Source organism: Apus apus, chromosome 10 (assembly GCF_020740795.1).
Source record: "Apus apus isolate bApuApu2 chromosome 10, bApuApu2.pri.cur, whole genome shotgun sequence".
Lineage (NCBI taxonomy): Eukaryota > Metazoa > Chordata > Aves > Apodiformes > Apodidae > Apus > Apus apus.
In genome coordinates, this window is record NC_067291.1 from 12,723,014 (window position 1) to 12,737,446 (window position 14,433).

Here is a 14,433-nt window from a genome sequence, read left to right on the forward strand (position 1 = left end):
TTTCTTGAAGCAGCTGCCTGTTAGATCCTTCCTACAGACAGTGTTGTTTCTTCATAAGGACACCTGGCCTGGCTGGCTTCAAGATCACTCATGGTCTGGGTTTACCATCATTATTTTATGACCATCAACACACAGTTATACTATAAGAGAGCCTTAAAGACAGATTCTCTTGAGTCCAGCAACAGGAATAGGAATGAGGATCAGCTAGTTACATGCTTAAAGCTGCAGTAGATGTGTCAGTGTGGTCTAGGAGGAAACTTTTACTCAGTGATGTTTGGGGTGGGTATTTCCTTCATAGGTCTTTTTGCACATCTCTTTGAAGGAGAATGTGTGCATGCCCATTTATTTCATGGATGCTGAGTCCAGAGGTGACCCACAGGACTTGGGCAGCTTTGTGAATTGGTGTACAGACTTAGAAGACATGACAATGAGGTAGCCATACTTGGCTTTAAAAAGGTTTCACTGACAGAGTCTAAATGAAATAACTCTCTGGGGCTGAAAACAGCAGGCATTGTCAGATACAAGGGATTAAAAGGCTTTTTAATGTGGCTTAGGAGTGTACAGAAGATTGGCTTACTTGTATGAGCTCTTCTTTCGTCACATTGATCTTTATTTTGCATTGTGCTTAGTACAACAGAAACTGGAGGCTGAAGGCTTCTTTCCTGAATCATCTGACAGGACCTGGCCCTTTTATTGCTTAGTAATTTTTTTTCTTTTTGTGTGTGTGTGTGAAGGAAGAATTGATTTTTGCCCATGTGGCCAGTGTTGAGTAATAGCTGAAGAATACCAAGTTATGATAATTTAATGAACACTGTATGTGGCCAGGTCAGTGAGAGGAAGTTCTGTACAATGGGTTATACTACTTTAAAGTATGTTCCTATATAAATGTATCTAACTTAATAGGGAACTCACTGTTGAAAGACTAAACGGCAATTCAGTGGTTCCCCCATGTCAGCTCTAGGTGACTAAACCCATGAGGTGGTAATTACGAGATGATAGCTCCAATTCCAAGGGATGCAGCTGGTTTATCAGGCTGAGAACTAAAGATCAGAGCAGGAGAAAGTGGGCAGAGACTGAGGGAAGAAGTAGTTTAACACAGAGGCAGACTTTGCAGAAGAGGCTGGAAGAACTTGGGCTGTCCTCTCTGCAGCAATGTACGGGTAAGTCACACAGAAGGAAAAGCAAGTGTGTTGATTGGTTTATTGGTTTTAAGATCTATTTTGTCCTCAGTGTTTTGGTGCTAAGTAAGTGTTTTGTGGTCAGTACTTACAGTCATTGCTTCACGAGAGACTAAAACTCTGAAACCTGGGTCTGTCTTAAGTCTGCAGAGGTAATCATGGTTGATACACCAGGGATGCAACCTGAGAACTGGTCAGTGCACAGCAAAAAAAAGGCAGCTAGAGATCTGGAGGAACACTTAACTGATCACTTGTGACAGCAACATGCACACAGCCACAACTTTTGGATTTGTTTTTTTCTTCTTTGGAAATGATTTTGTGTATAAATAATTAGCTTTTGGAATAACAGATGAGCTTTTGGAGACATGTTTTCATGTGTTGTGGTTTCTTTTTTTAATATGGCATAGTTAAAAACACAACATCAAGGATAAGAGAAAATATATTACATAGATACCAGAAATGTAAGTATCTCAGTTATGTCTAAAATGCTGGTTAGCTCCTGTTGCTCAACTGAAAGATAATACAGCAAAAGTGTTTTTAATGTTGTCCTTTTATTCACAATTTATTGTGCTGTTGCTTTTACCACTTACCACAAATAATCAATTAGTTGTCCCCTGCTGTTACCATGGATATTGAATATACTGGCATGGAAAAGAGACATTTTTATGAAGAGGAAAATGCAGCTACAAAAGTCTTTCTGCATGGAATGGAAGGCTGTGCCATATTTTATGTTAATATGACCAGTTATGGGTTTCTGCTTCATGTTCTTATCTACCATCTACACACAGTGTGTTGTAAGGGTAGTGCCCAGGAGGATGGGAGGTGCAACGTAGCTCCTTGTGCCCACTGTCCCTCCCTGGAGCAGGCAGGAAAGGCCAGATGCAGGTTTGTAGGTCAGTTGGCTTGAAACTCAGAGGCACTTCATGGAAGAGTGGTAAATGCTATTGATAGGAATGGTCCAGCATAAACAGGAATCCTAGACCCTCCCTTCAGACTCCTGGGTCTGTTTTTTGGTGGTGGTTTTTTGTATTGTTTTTTTTTTTTTACATCAAAGGGGAACACAGTATTTTGAACAAAATGTGCAAGGGTCCACCCTTCCTGATTTGTACTTTTGGTAGTACATTCTGTCCTGCAGCTGTAATACTCTACAGAAGGGTTTGGGTTCTCCCCCTCCCCCTTTTAAAAAAAAATATATGTTGTGAGAGAATTTTAACAGATGTTTTCATAGGAGTCTCTGATCCTACACTTCTCTCATTGTGCCTGTGTGCTCTGTGAGAACTGTTGACCATTACTGGTTTAAGTCTAGCAGCTTTAATTCATCAGAAGTTCATCTAATATATTACTTACATTAGATGTAAGTGCCAAAACTGACCTGTAAACCTAAAATCAAATTGGGACTACAAAATTAATTTCACTTAGATTGTGGAAATTAGGCTATAAATGGAATTCCTGTGGGAACTGTGTAAATCTTCTTTGACATTGATTTAATGTAATTCTTTTTTTAATAGGGTAACTTTAACTTGTGCAACCAGTACATAGTTTTCACCAGCACAGATTTGAAGCACGTGTTGCATTTGGTGATGAGTATTAACAGCAACATTCTGTGTTTTTTCCTGAATTTAAGGATTACAGGCTATAGCTGTATTGCAACTAGACAGTCAGTTGTTTTTAAAGATACCATGTTCATGTCGGATTCTTCAAGTTTTCTCTGAGCATGGCTGCATTCAGAGGTCAGAATGATCACATGCACTGTCTTTGCATGAGAGCTCATGCATTAGATTGTCTCTGCAGGGGAACATTTAGAGTACTTAAGGTAATTTAACCTATGAACACATTAATTTTGCATGTTGTACCTTGGAATATCCTGACATTCTGTAAAATAATGTGACAGTGTTTTTAAACAAGGTAAGCCTGCTCTGAATGCTGGGTCGTCTTTAAACTTCCTTCAGGTTTTTTGGGATCTGGATCTGTTACTCAGCAAGTCTTCTGTATTGTTTAACACAATATTAGCCTGGTCCTTTGCTGAGCTGGTAGGTGCAAAAGCAGTTCTAATGCCCATCAGGCTGTATAAACAGCACAGCTGTACACCAGACCTCAGTCATTTTAAATATTCAAAGTAATCACTGCTTTTCACAACACTTCATTAATCTGAGCCAGTATTAAACATCCTTTTGTATTAGTAGAGTTCTTAAAATTAATTAATTCTTCCAGACATGGCATATGCTGATATCAAGTAGCCCTTGCACATTTATTCTCCCTTCAGCACGCTTAGGGCTGATCTTCTGATCCTGTTAGTTTAATCTCTTAATTGTCTATATGTCCTTCCAAGAAGGCACTGCCCTTGCTTTGATGAAGTCAAGTTCTTTGTTCTTTCCATGGTTTCATTCCAACAAATGGGCCAGGCTTTCAGACCCTGCTGTACTTCATTTGCAAAGAAAAGTAGAATGTCATAAATGAGAATCCACTTTAAAATAGAAAAATGCACACAAGAACCTTCCACCAGCAAAGACTTCAGAGACCTTTCGGCAGCTAAAAGTGTATGCACATTATGCTCCTAACTCCTAAGAAATAATGACATGGGAAGTATATTTTGCACAAATACAGTTCCAAAAATGCAGGTTATATTTAATCCCAAACTTCATTAGCAGAAATTCAGAACATCCTGAATCTTCTCATATTACAGCTTGACCTAACTCTAGTCAATAAAGAGAACAGTTCACATCCACTGGGGGAGGTAGATCTCCCGTTCTGGTAAGGCATAACTTTGTAACTGAAAGTACTACTAGTGGTCTACATGTTGCAGAAGTAAAAGTGACAGCCACAGCTTGAGACATTCCCTGACATGTTCAGATGGGACTTACAGCTACAAGAGAAAGCCTTTAACCTTACTTCTGCAATCTGTAATGAAAGTAGCCATCTCTTACCAGGTATGCTCTGTATTGTAATCATAATGGTGATAGCTGCCAGGACTATAAAAACTGTTGAGGAACACAAAAATGCTTAAGCTATAAAAAGTGTATTTGTATGATTCTATAGATACTCTGAACAAAACACAATGTGCTTCATTAAAAAGCAAATGCAATTTAATTTGCCCCTGTCAGTGATATGTATTTCTAGCTGCATTGCTGTTGTTTCTTGCATGGGAAAGAACAACAGCAGAGCACAGAGAGAGGCTGAATAGGTGTTTGTCCTGCTGCTGGCTCCACAAAGAGCATAATTTGAACAAGTCCTTCCTGGACACAGTTCTGCCTGAGCAGAGACAGTTGCAAGGCCAAAGCCATGCATTAAAACTACCTCCCTTTCAATTTAAAGCTTTTATGTGCATGATAAGGAAATGCACAGTATTGTTTGGTGCAGTGCTGGATATCCTGAACCACTTACCAAAGGGAATTGGCTTACATTTGGGATCCACATCTGAGTTTAGCACCAGACGATAAAGAAAAAGCCAAGTTGGCTTGGTTTGTTTGAGTAAGAGAAAACAGAATTGAAGAAAATATTTCCCAGTAGAAAGTCAGTGAAAATATTTTATGCTGTAAGTCCAGCATTCCAAAACTGAGTCTTTAGTCTTTATTTTGTTTGCAGTGAATGTACACATGATCCAGTAATAACAAAAGTTACCAGAAACATACTTAAGTAAAACCTCATTAATCAGGGCAATCTGATATAGTATACCTGATGTTCATTATATTTAATGAGAAATCACTGAGCAAATGTGCTCATTAGAGGCTTATTGGACAGCTTTCTGAGAAGTACTTGACTAAAACCCCATTTCAGTTACTGTTAACGAGCTCCATGAATAGCTATGGTCTAACTGCTTCCCGTTTCTCAGGCACCCTGGTAGTATGTCTGAAATGTTTTAAAATGATAACCCTCAGCATGGAGGCAGCAGACCAGGCTGGTTTTTTATCAGGGTGCTGAAATTTTGGATCCCACATCCTCCTCTGCTGTTTCTCCTGCTACGTGTGCACTTCGGAAGCTGCTGCTTCACGCGGCACGTCTCCCTGGTCTTCACAAGCTGGGTAGCTCTTCAGCGTCTGTCTTGCCACTTCGAGAGTTAGTCCTGGATTCAGAAAGCCTCCCAAACCCACGCTGCTGCCCACTGACTGCTTTTGTTCTGAATTTAGTTTTGTCTTTGCTTTTGTTTCTGGATCTGTGCCCATAAGCGCAGTGGGCTCCTGGTCCCATTATAGGACAACGTGCTCTAGCAGCGTGGGGGTTGATGTGTGCGCTCTGTAGATCAGCTCCTCTGCTCTGAACCTGCTCTCCCTTCAGTGCTCCCACTTGAATGGAAAAGCACCCTGCTCACTGAGCAGCCTGGCCAGAACTAGGATCCACCAGCAGCTGTCACTGGGATGTCTCATTGAAGTCCCCAGTTTAAACTTCTTGGGAGCCATAGCTTAAAAGCCAAAAGAGAAAGTGCTATTTATAATTAAAGCAGCTTCAACGAGGAAAAATGAAGAGCGAAGCATGGCTATGCAGACATCAACCTGTGTGAAAAGTAGTTTGTGCAAAGAAGAAGGACCATCTTTGTGGTGCTCAGATGTTTTGGAGTGGTATTTTAGTAACAAAACAGTTTTATTTTTTAAAGCCTTCTTCTAAAAACTTAATATTGCTGAGACACAAGTTAAAATCCGAAGACTCGGTGCAGTCAGGCCAGTTCCTACCGCAGAGACGAGCCAACAGATGCTCGTCTTCCCGCTCTTAAAAAAAGAAGGCAACAAAAAAGAAATGGCACAGCTTGTGTTCCAGGAGCAGGTCCCTCACGCAATTATTATGATTTATTTTTGTTTGCAGAGCCCACAGTGTCCACCTTTCACTCAACAGCCTGCAGGGACCACACCCTGCGCGGCCCCGGCCGGGATCCTCCCGACGGGCCCGTCGTGCGGGATTCGCGCCCCGCAGCCCGGGGAGGGGCCCGGCGCTGGGAGCAGGGGCTCCCGCACCCCCCGCTCGCTGCCGCTGCTCGGGCGCGTCCCGGGAGGCGGAACAACCCTCCTCTCGCTCCGCAGCGGCCGCACACGGGCCGGCTGGGCAGCGGTTGCCTCGCATCCCATCCCCTAGTCCCTGCCCTCAGGGCCGCCCAGCCCGCCCCGCCGGCGCTGTCGAAGCCGTCTCGCCCTTCCCCTCTTCCAGCTCCTCCTCCTCTTTCCCCGCGGCCGGAGGCGCCGCTGCCGCCGCCCCTTTAAGGCAGCCGGGCCCGCCTTCCACAGCGGCGAGGCCTGGGAGAAGATGGCGGCGGCCGCGGGCTGGGCCCTGCTGGGCCTGGCGCTGTGGCTCTGCGCGGCAGCCGCGGCCAGCGAGGCGGAGGGGAAGCGGCGGGCCGGGCCGGCCAAGAAGAAGGACATTCGGGACTACAACGACGCGGACATGGCTCGGCTGCTGGAGCAGTGGGAGGTGCGGGGGACCCGCCGCGGGGCTGCGCTTCCCGCATCCCGCGCCTGGGACCGCGCGGCTGCCGCGGGAGAGGGGAGCGGGAGGGCCCGGGCCGCGCTCCCTCGGAGCTGCCCTGCCGGCCGCGCCGCTGCGGGAGGCGGGAGGCTGGGAGGCCGCGGCCCGGCCTGGCGCGGGCGGGAGGGGTCCCCGAGGCTCGGGGGCGCTGAGCTGGCGGGGGCCGGGCGCCTTCCTCGGGGGTTCCGCCTTCGTGTCTGCGGCGGTGACCGCACCGGGGCGAGCGGGCACGGAAGGGGATCTCCCGGAGCCCACAGCCTGCCCTGCCGCCCCCTGCCCTCCTCCCAGCGCCTGAGCCCCCAGCACGGGCTGTCGGTGCGTGCCAGCAGCCCCCTTCAGTGCCCGCTGGGTTGCGGTACTAAGGGATACACCTTTTGTGAGCGAAGGGTAGATACACTATGAAGGAGAAATGCTCAGTTCACCTTTACAGAGTAGGTATGTGTTGTTTTGGTATCTTCTTCTTTGCCATTCCAGTCTTCCAGTTTCAGCTCTCTCTTGCCCCCCTTCACCCCCATCAGCTGCTGCTGTAACGTCTTTGACACTTCCCCATCACTTTCCTCCGTGTGGTTGTCACGCTGCTGTTCAGCTCTTTGCACTGTTTTTTGTCTTCCATCTTCTGATAAATGCCAGAGCACTCATCAGTGTCTTTTATTCTCTCCCATGAGGTTGTTCCCCGTGATATTTTGTGCAAAAACTCGAGGAAGTATTAGAGCGAGAGCTTCTGTCTCCTGTAACCCCAGTTACAGCTGTATGTCAAGGTGGAGAAGTAGGGTTTCCATGTGTAATTGAGATACAGTAACTTCTGTGAGAAGTAAGGATGTCTGCCTTGGACCTGCAGGTTATGGGCTTGTTCATCCTGTGAACTGTCACTCTGTCCCTCCCTTTAGGAATGGGCATTCTTAGAAAATTGAATTAAAATTTTAAAGAAAACTATGTGAAAAGATTAAAGTTCTCCTTTCTGTTTGTGGTATCGGCCAAGGACCAGATAGTCCCAGCTGCTAAAAAATCAACTTTCAAATGATAATACTGTCCAATTTAAACCAAATTTGGCATGGTTTGGAAAAACTTTAGGGTATCTCTGTGTTTGTGAATTAGATGCCTGGGTGAAAGGGAGACTCAGGTTAATGCTGTCTTTCCTCTCTGGCTGTATATTCAGTTCCAGCCACACAGCAAGCAGGGTTAGGAGGCTGTTCAGGGTTTTTTCTCTTTAGCTGGATCAGGTCTCTGATCCAGTTCCCCATGTGCTGCACAAATGCTTGTAGCCATGTTGTGTGCAGATGTGGCTGAGCAGCTGGGAAGTTGGCTGCCTGGGTTGGCATTGCCACTGAGGAGATGCACATATAGCCAGAGCTCTAGAAGAAAAAGGTTACTGAAGCAGGGGTTCAACAATTAACAGTTGTCTGGTCTTCGGGACGGTCAGCTGTATGGCATTTTGCCTGGTGGCAGTCAAGGAGCATGAAAGACTTGAGGGGGTGGTGGCTGGAGGATAGAAGAGGAGAAAGGGCATGAGTGGACTTGGTGGGGTGGGATGAGAAACAAATGGGCCATTATGAGTTTGGATAAGGGAAGGAATTATGCTCTGGAGTGAGGGGCACAGATCTGTAGAGTCAAGTGTCATTACTTTGAACTGAGTGAGATGACTCCTAATATTTGATGTTTCCCCAGCAATTAGTCTAAATGCCTTGGAGGGTGGTTGCCCTCACATCCTTGGGGTCAGCTGCAAGCCTGGCAAGGCTGGGGCTCCAGCAGCCTTCCCAGAACAAACAGCCACCTCTCTGTTCCAGCTATCCTGCTGCCCCTTGCACTGTGCTGGTGCAGCCAGGAGCATGAGCCCAGTGAACTGGGAGAGCAATCTAGTGGAAAATGAGTATGGGGAATGTTGAAAAAGAGATAGTGGTTGCTTCAGCGGCTCTGTTGCACAGCTAGAGCTAAAGGAAGTCACCTAGGGATTTCCCTAATGGAAGGGGACTCTCCAGCAGCCTTGAGTCCAGAGGAGCTAGAAACAGAACTGAGAAACTGACCCAGAGGTCCTTCTGTTACTGAAATGTATAGGCTAAGGAATTGCAGAATCATAGAATTTTTGGAGTTGGAAGGGACCTTAAAGATCATCGAGTTCCAACTCCCCTGCACGGGCAGGGACACCTCCCACCAGAACAGGCTGCTCAGAGCCCCATCCAGCCTGGCCTTGAACACCTCCAGGGATGGAGCCCCTACAGCATCTCTGGGCAGCCTGTTCCAGTGTCTCACCACTCTTACACTGAAGAATTTACATCTGTTCTCTAACCTAAATCTCTCTTCTTTCAGCTTGAAACCATTACCCCTTGTCCTCTCACTGCAAGCCCCTGTAAAAAGACCCTCCCCAGCTTTCCTGTAGGCCCCCTTCAGGTACTTGAAGGCCACTATGAGGTCCTCCTGGAGCCTTCTCCAGGCTGAACAGCTCCCAACTCCCTCAGCCTGTCCTCATAAGAGACGTGCTCCAGCCCTCGGATGATGTTTGTGGCCCTTCTCTGGACACCCTCCAACAGGTCCACATCTTTCTTGTTCTGGGGGCACCAGAGCTGGATGCAGTACTCTAGGTGAGGTCTCACCAGGGCAGAGTAGAGGGGCAGGATCACCTCTCTCAATCTGCTGGCTACACTTCTTTTGATACAGCCCAGGATGGAGTTAGCCTTCTGGTCTGCAACTGCACATTGGTGGCTCATGTCCAGCTTTTGATCCACTAGTACCCCCAGGGCCTTTTCCACAGGGCTGCTCTTAAGTGTGACCTCCCCCAGCCTGTATTCATATCTTGGGTGACCTTGGCCCAGGTGCAGGATCCTGCACTTGGCCTTGTTGAACCTCATGAGGTTCACCTGGGCCCACTTCTCTAGCTTGTCCAGGTCACTTTGGATGGCATCCCATCCTCTGGCATATCGACCGCACCACCCAGCTTGGTGTCATCAGCAAACTTACTGAGGGTGCTCTCAGTGCCACCGTCAATATCCTTAATTAAGATATTAAACAACATTAGGTGACATGTTGCTAATATTTCTAAAAACAAAAATCCAGGCATTGATGAGAAGTGCATGAAAGTGGGAGCTGAGGGGAGGACAAGGAAAGAATATCTATTACTGTGTCTTATGTAATGCTTTTCCTGTGAAGCTTCATGTTACTGTTTAAATGAATGAATCTGCTAGACATTTCACTTCCAGTTATTTACTTTGTAGATAGTTTTGTAAATACAGAACTGCATGATAGTTTGTACAGCATCAAGAAGAGAAGTGCTGTGTAGGGTAGCTGTTGACTGCTTCTTACCATGTTTCTGTTCAAGCTGTAACGCAGCTTGGCGAGCATTGAGTAGTTATGGGAAAAATGGTAGTGTCTGTTAGTAGGTTGCATTGTCACTAAATCCAAAGTCAGATTCTCTGTTGTGTGAGGAGTGTTTGGAAACATTTGTTTCTGCCTTTCCCCTTCAAAACTGTGAAATAAGCTGGTTTTGCACTAGCCACACCAATCTATTATTAGCAGTCATTCGTTTTTACTTCTCACGAACATTTTTCACTCTATCATGTAAGATTTTTGTATTTTCACTGTACAATATGAGCATTTTCAAGCTTCATGTGAGCTAGATATTGTTCCCACTTAGTGAGGGCAGAGGGGCTTTCCTGGGGCTCTCCTTTGTTCTCATTTCACTTAATGTGGAGTTTTCAAAGGCCTGTGAACTACTTGAAAGCTTCAGACTTGGGAAATTGAAACAGGTTTGTAATTAGCAAGGAAAGAAAGGCTTCTTCAGCTTTTATTCCATGGTAACTACATTTTAAACTCCTGTCAGAAAGACACCAAACAACAGAGGTCACGTATAAAACCTTAAAGGGTATGGGATGCTCCCTGTAGTGGGATGTTGTAAGAGGATGATGATGTGTTTGTATAAAAGTGTGCAGAGATGAGGAGGCAGTGCACACTTAGATCTAAACACCAAGCTCAGCTTCTGAAGGGAATGTCTTTAGATACTGCTACAGGTCAAGTTGCTAATGGAATGATGTGTGTATTCTTTGCATGCTTGAAGTCAAAACAACACCTAAAATATCTGTCTTAATTCATCCTCATTTACTAGTGCTTGAGGGGATGTGAATTGAAGACTCCTGGGCTTTTCTGTTTTGTTGGAGTTCTTTTGTTTGTTTGTTTTTGTTTGGTTTGGGGGTTTTTATTGTTAGGTTGGGTTTTTTTACTTTTTAATTCTGTGATACAAGTACTGTTTAGGAAATCAAGTTCTGGCTAGTCGAGGTTGTTACTAAATTTACTCCTCTGTGCTAGAGCTGTTTGAAGGGGCAGCAGTTTGAATTATGCTTTTCCAAATATTTAAATGCCTGTCAAGCTCATCAGAGACATAAGGAGGTTTTTTTCTCTTTTCTAAGAGTGATACAGTCTTGGTGATTATGTTAGACTGTGATCTGTATCTGTGCATTAGAAAAGTAATGAAACCTTTACTAAAAGTTTTTGTGTGGCATGAGCATTGAAATGATAAATTCTTGTCTTTTTTTAAAGACATGAAGTAAGGAAAATGAATTCTCAAGTTATTGCATAGTTCCCAGAAGTGAGTTTTGACCTCTGAAGACAATACTCAGACAAACGACCTTCTGTGTCTACAAGGCTTTTTAGTGTAGCTTTCTCAGTTCATCTTGTATACTTAATATATTTATGTGGAACTGAAGAAAAAATGTTACTTTATGTCACCGTTTGACTCAGGTTTGACAACAATGCTCTCAGTTCCCTCCTTCTCCCACCCAGGTAGAGAAGGAGAGAGAGAAAAAGAGAGAGACTTTGCTGGATTGAATCCCAGTTAGTGAAAAGTTATAATCTGGGCTTAAAATTGAGCCCCATGTTGGGCTCCAATAAATTGTTGTCACCGTTTGACTCAGGTTTGACAACAATTAAGTACTTAGGTGAATTTGTATTGAATTAGACTTGAGGATGAAGTATGTATCAGTATGAAAATGAGCATCATTTTGAGGGGAAATTTAAAGGGCACTCCTGGTGAAGTTTCCTGAAACAAAACTCGCTATTTCCTTTGGTTTGAGAATCTCCATTAGAATAAAACATACTTGATCAAAGCAGAGTTATTTTGTAAATATTGGGAAATTTCAAAAAAGAACAGCTTTGTGGACCAGTTGGGTTTAAAGCCTCCTTTTTCTTTTTTAAAAAAACAGAAGGATGATGACATTGAAGAGGGAGATCTTCCTGAACACAAGAGGCCTCCAGCACCAATAGATTTCTCAAAAATTGATCCAGGCAAGCCTGAAAGTATCCTGAAGCTGACGAAAAAGGGAAAGACTTTGATGATGTTTGTCACTGTGTCAGGAAATCCCACAGAAAAGGAGACAGAGGAAATTACTAGCCTGTGGCAGGGCAGTCTCTTCAATGCAAACTATGATGTACAAAGGTAAGTTGTTGACAGGGGTGAAGTTCTTGCTTTTGCAACACCCATGTTTGTTTCTGAAAGTCTTTTCAACTGTTCATCCTATGCCTTTTCCCCACCTCCACTGTCCATCATTATTTCTTTGTTTCTGTATCAGTTTATATGCCAATTTGTTTTAAGTCACACTACAAAAATTCTGGTGTGCACAAATCTTCTTAACATGTACACATGATGTATGTATACAACTCAGTTTCTTTTTATCTCATTACATTTCAGCTACTTATCAATTTTAGCTGCAGTGCTTTGCCTTTATGTGCTTGATGGAAAACATCACACTTGGAAGACTTCTCACCACAAAAAGCTTTTTGTTCCCCTGGTTGAAAAATGTGATTTATTTTTTTTCTCTCAGAGAGAGAGGATCGTTTTGAAACGGGAATGCTGTGCTCTTGAATTGAGGCTAAGAAGGGTTGCAGTAAGTGTGCAGAGCAAATTTAATGCCCATTAGTGGATTTTATGTAGTGCCAAATTAGTTCTTCTGTTTTCTTCATATTTTTACTCCTTGATTATTTTTCAACTTAGTAAGTTTTATTATTACTGTGGCTAGAAAATTGGTTTCTTGTCCCCCTCCCCAGGCAACAAGAAGACCAACTTGTTGCTCTGAAATGTGTCCCTCAGTTGTGGAGGTGCTCTGAATTAAGGGAAATGTAGTGCTTGAAAGGTATGGAGCTGACAGGTATCTTTCCTCTAGGTTTATTGTTGGCTCAAATCGTGCCATCTTTATGCTGCGTGATGGTGGTTATGCCTGGGAGATCAAGGACTTTCTGATAAATCAAGAAAGGTGTGCAGATGTTACCCTGGAGGGCCAGGTTTATCCTGGCAAAGGAGCAGAAGAAAGTGAGAAAGTGAAAAACAAAACAAAACCTGAAAAAGTAAAGAAGAAAAAAGATGCAGAGAAGAAATCTAATAGCATCAAAGAGGACAACCGAGCAACCAAGCAGAGAGAGGATCTATGATGGACACCTTAACCAGACTGAATGCTGCTCTGCTGTTCCCTGAAGGGAAACTACATTTCCATACAATTCCTAGCTTTATTGGGGGGCAGGAGGGAAGCAGAGATTACTGAGGTTAAAAGACTTCTCTCTTGAAATTCACCAGTTTACTTATCAATATTGGTAATTTGTTTAGTTATGGGGAAGATAATGTGTCATACCAGCAATTGACTACTTTAGTTTATAGCTTTTAGTGCTTTTGTTGTTTAAAATTAATGTACAAATCTGTGTGTAAGGTCACAAACTTAAATGGAAAAGAAGAAATACAGTCTCAGGACACGTGTAGTAGCTACATCCATCATGGCTGTGCAGGTTGGTCATTGACTCCTAGCTGCTATTAGGTAGCAGAGTGCAGTGCTGAAAGATAGTCTTGGAAGCCACTTTGCTAGACTCGGTTGGCAAAACTTCCTGAAATTGCAAAGAATAATGTTACAGTGGCCAAAGATAACCTGAAATTACAGGGTTTAGGACATGTATGGTTTGACTGCCTATTTCGTTAAAATAATCCAAACCCCTTCGTCTGTCTGAAGAAATTCATGGAACTGCTCAGAAGCATGGTAGAAGCTGGTAGATATTTGGATAATGCACTTCCACTCAGTGCAGAGAGGAGATTCCTTACCCATCAGAAGTGATGCAGGAGTGTTAATGGACTTAGAGGGCCTGCATGAGGGGTGTCAGGGGGAAAGGAAATCCAGATTCATGGCATTCAGGTTGCTGCTGCTGCCAAAGAACCATGACTGTGCAAATATGATGTGTGCCCCATTTTGTAGACAGTGAAATTGCTTTAACTCTGAAATTAATTTGGTTTACTGGTTTTAAGGGTTTGTTTAAATCTCTGAAAAAGCACTAGTTACAGTACAGAGTTAAACCTTGAGTTACACATATCTCTTAGTGAAGCTTAATAACCAGATTGTATTTTTTGGTACAGATTCCTGTGTGACATGGCTGATTGTATATGAACATTTGATTTATATGCTATGAGGTTTGATGTATGAGAGCAAATTAAATTTTTCCTTAGAAGTCTTTGTATAATTGGGAGGAATTTATTGTTATTCAGATTCCATTCAGTCAACTGTATTGCTTAGAATTGTTTCCCTTCTGCCTTACTATGTATTAAGGACTAAATGCACCTAGTATGTATGGTCCACATAATTTTCCAGAGGATGAGCACAGTATTAACTGCCTTCGTTCAGTAAGACTAAGATGTTACTTTGAGTCTTTATTTAAGGTGCTAAAATCCAAGTGTTTTGGATAAAAGGTCCTAATTGAACCATAATGGTTGATCTTGTGGAATACTTCAGTATCAAAAGTGGGAAACTGTGACTTACTGAATGCTTGTTCTAAAATAAAAGATGTCACTGAA

General features: G+C 43.7%; 1 protein-coding gene across 1 annotated transcript; it reads left to right on the forward strand.

Moving 5' to 3' along the window:
* Positions 1–6,367: 6,367 nt before the first annotated feature.
* On the forward strand, positions 6,368–14,433 carry MESD (mesoderm development LRP chaperone). Its single transcript, XM_051628339.1, has 3 exons — positions 6,368–6,572; positions 11,813–12,045; positions 12,770–14,433. The coding sequence occupies exons 1-3, from the start codon at positions 6,408–6,410 to the stop codon at positions 13,032–13,034; spliced, it is 663 nt and encodes a 220-aa protein (XP_051484299.1). The 5' UTR covers positions 6,368–6,407; the 3' UTR covers positions 13,035–14,433.

What these genes read in the sequence shown, in the direction of transcription:
- MESD (XM_051628339.1), top strand. Translation starts at nt 6,408, where the DNA reads ATGGCGGCGGCCGCGGGCTGGGCCCTGCTGGGCCTGGCGCTGTGGCTC. An exon ending in GGCTGCTGGAGCAGTGGGAG is followed by an intron (nt 6,573 to 11,812) that starts GTGCGGGGGACC and finishes TTAAAAAAACAG; the next exon opens with AAGGATGATGACATTGAAGA. An exon ending in GCAAACTATGATGTACAAAG is followed by an intron (nt 12,046 to 12,769) that starts GTAAGTTGTTGA and finishes TCTTTCCTCTAG; the next exon opens with GTTTATTGTTGGCTCAAATC.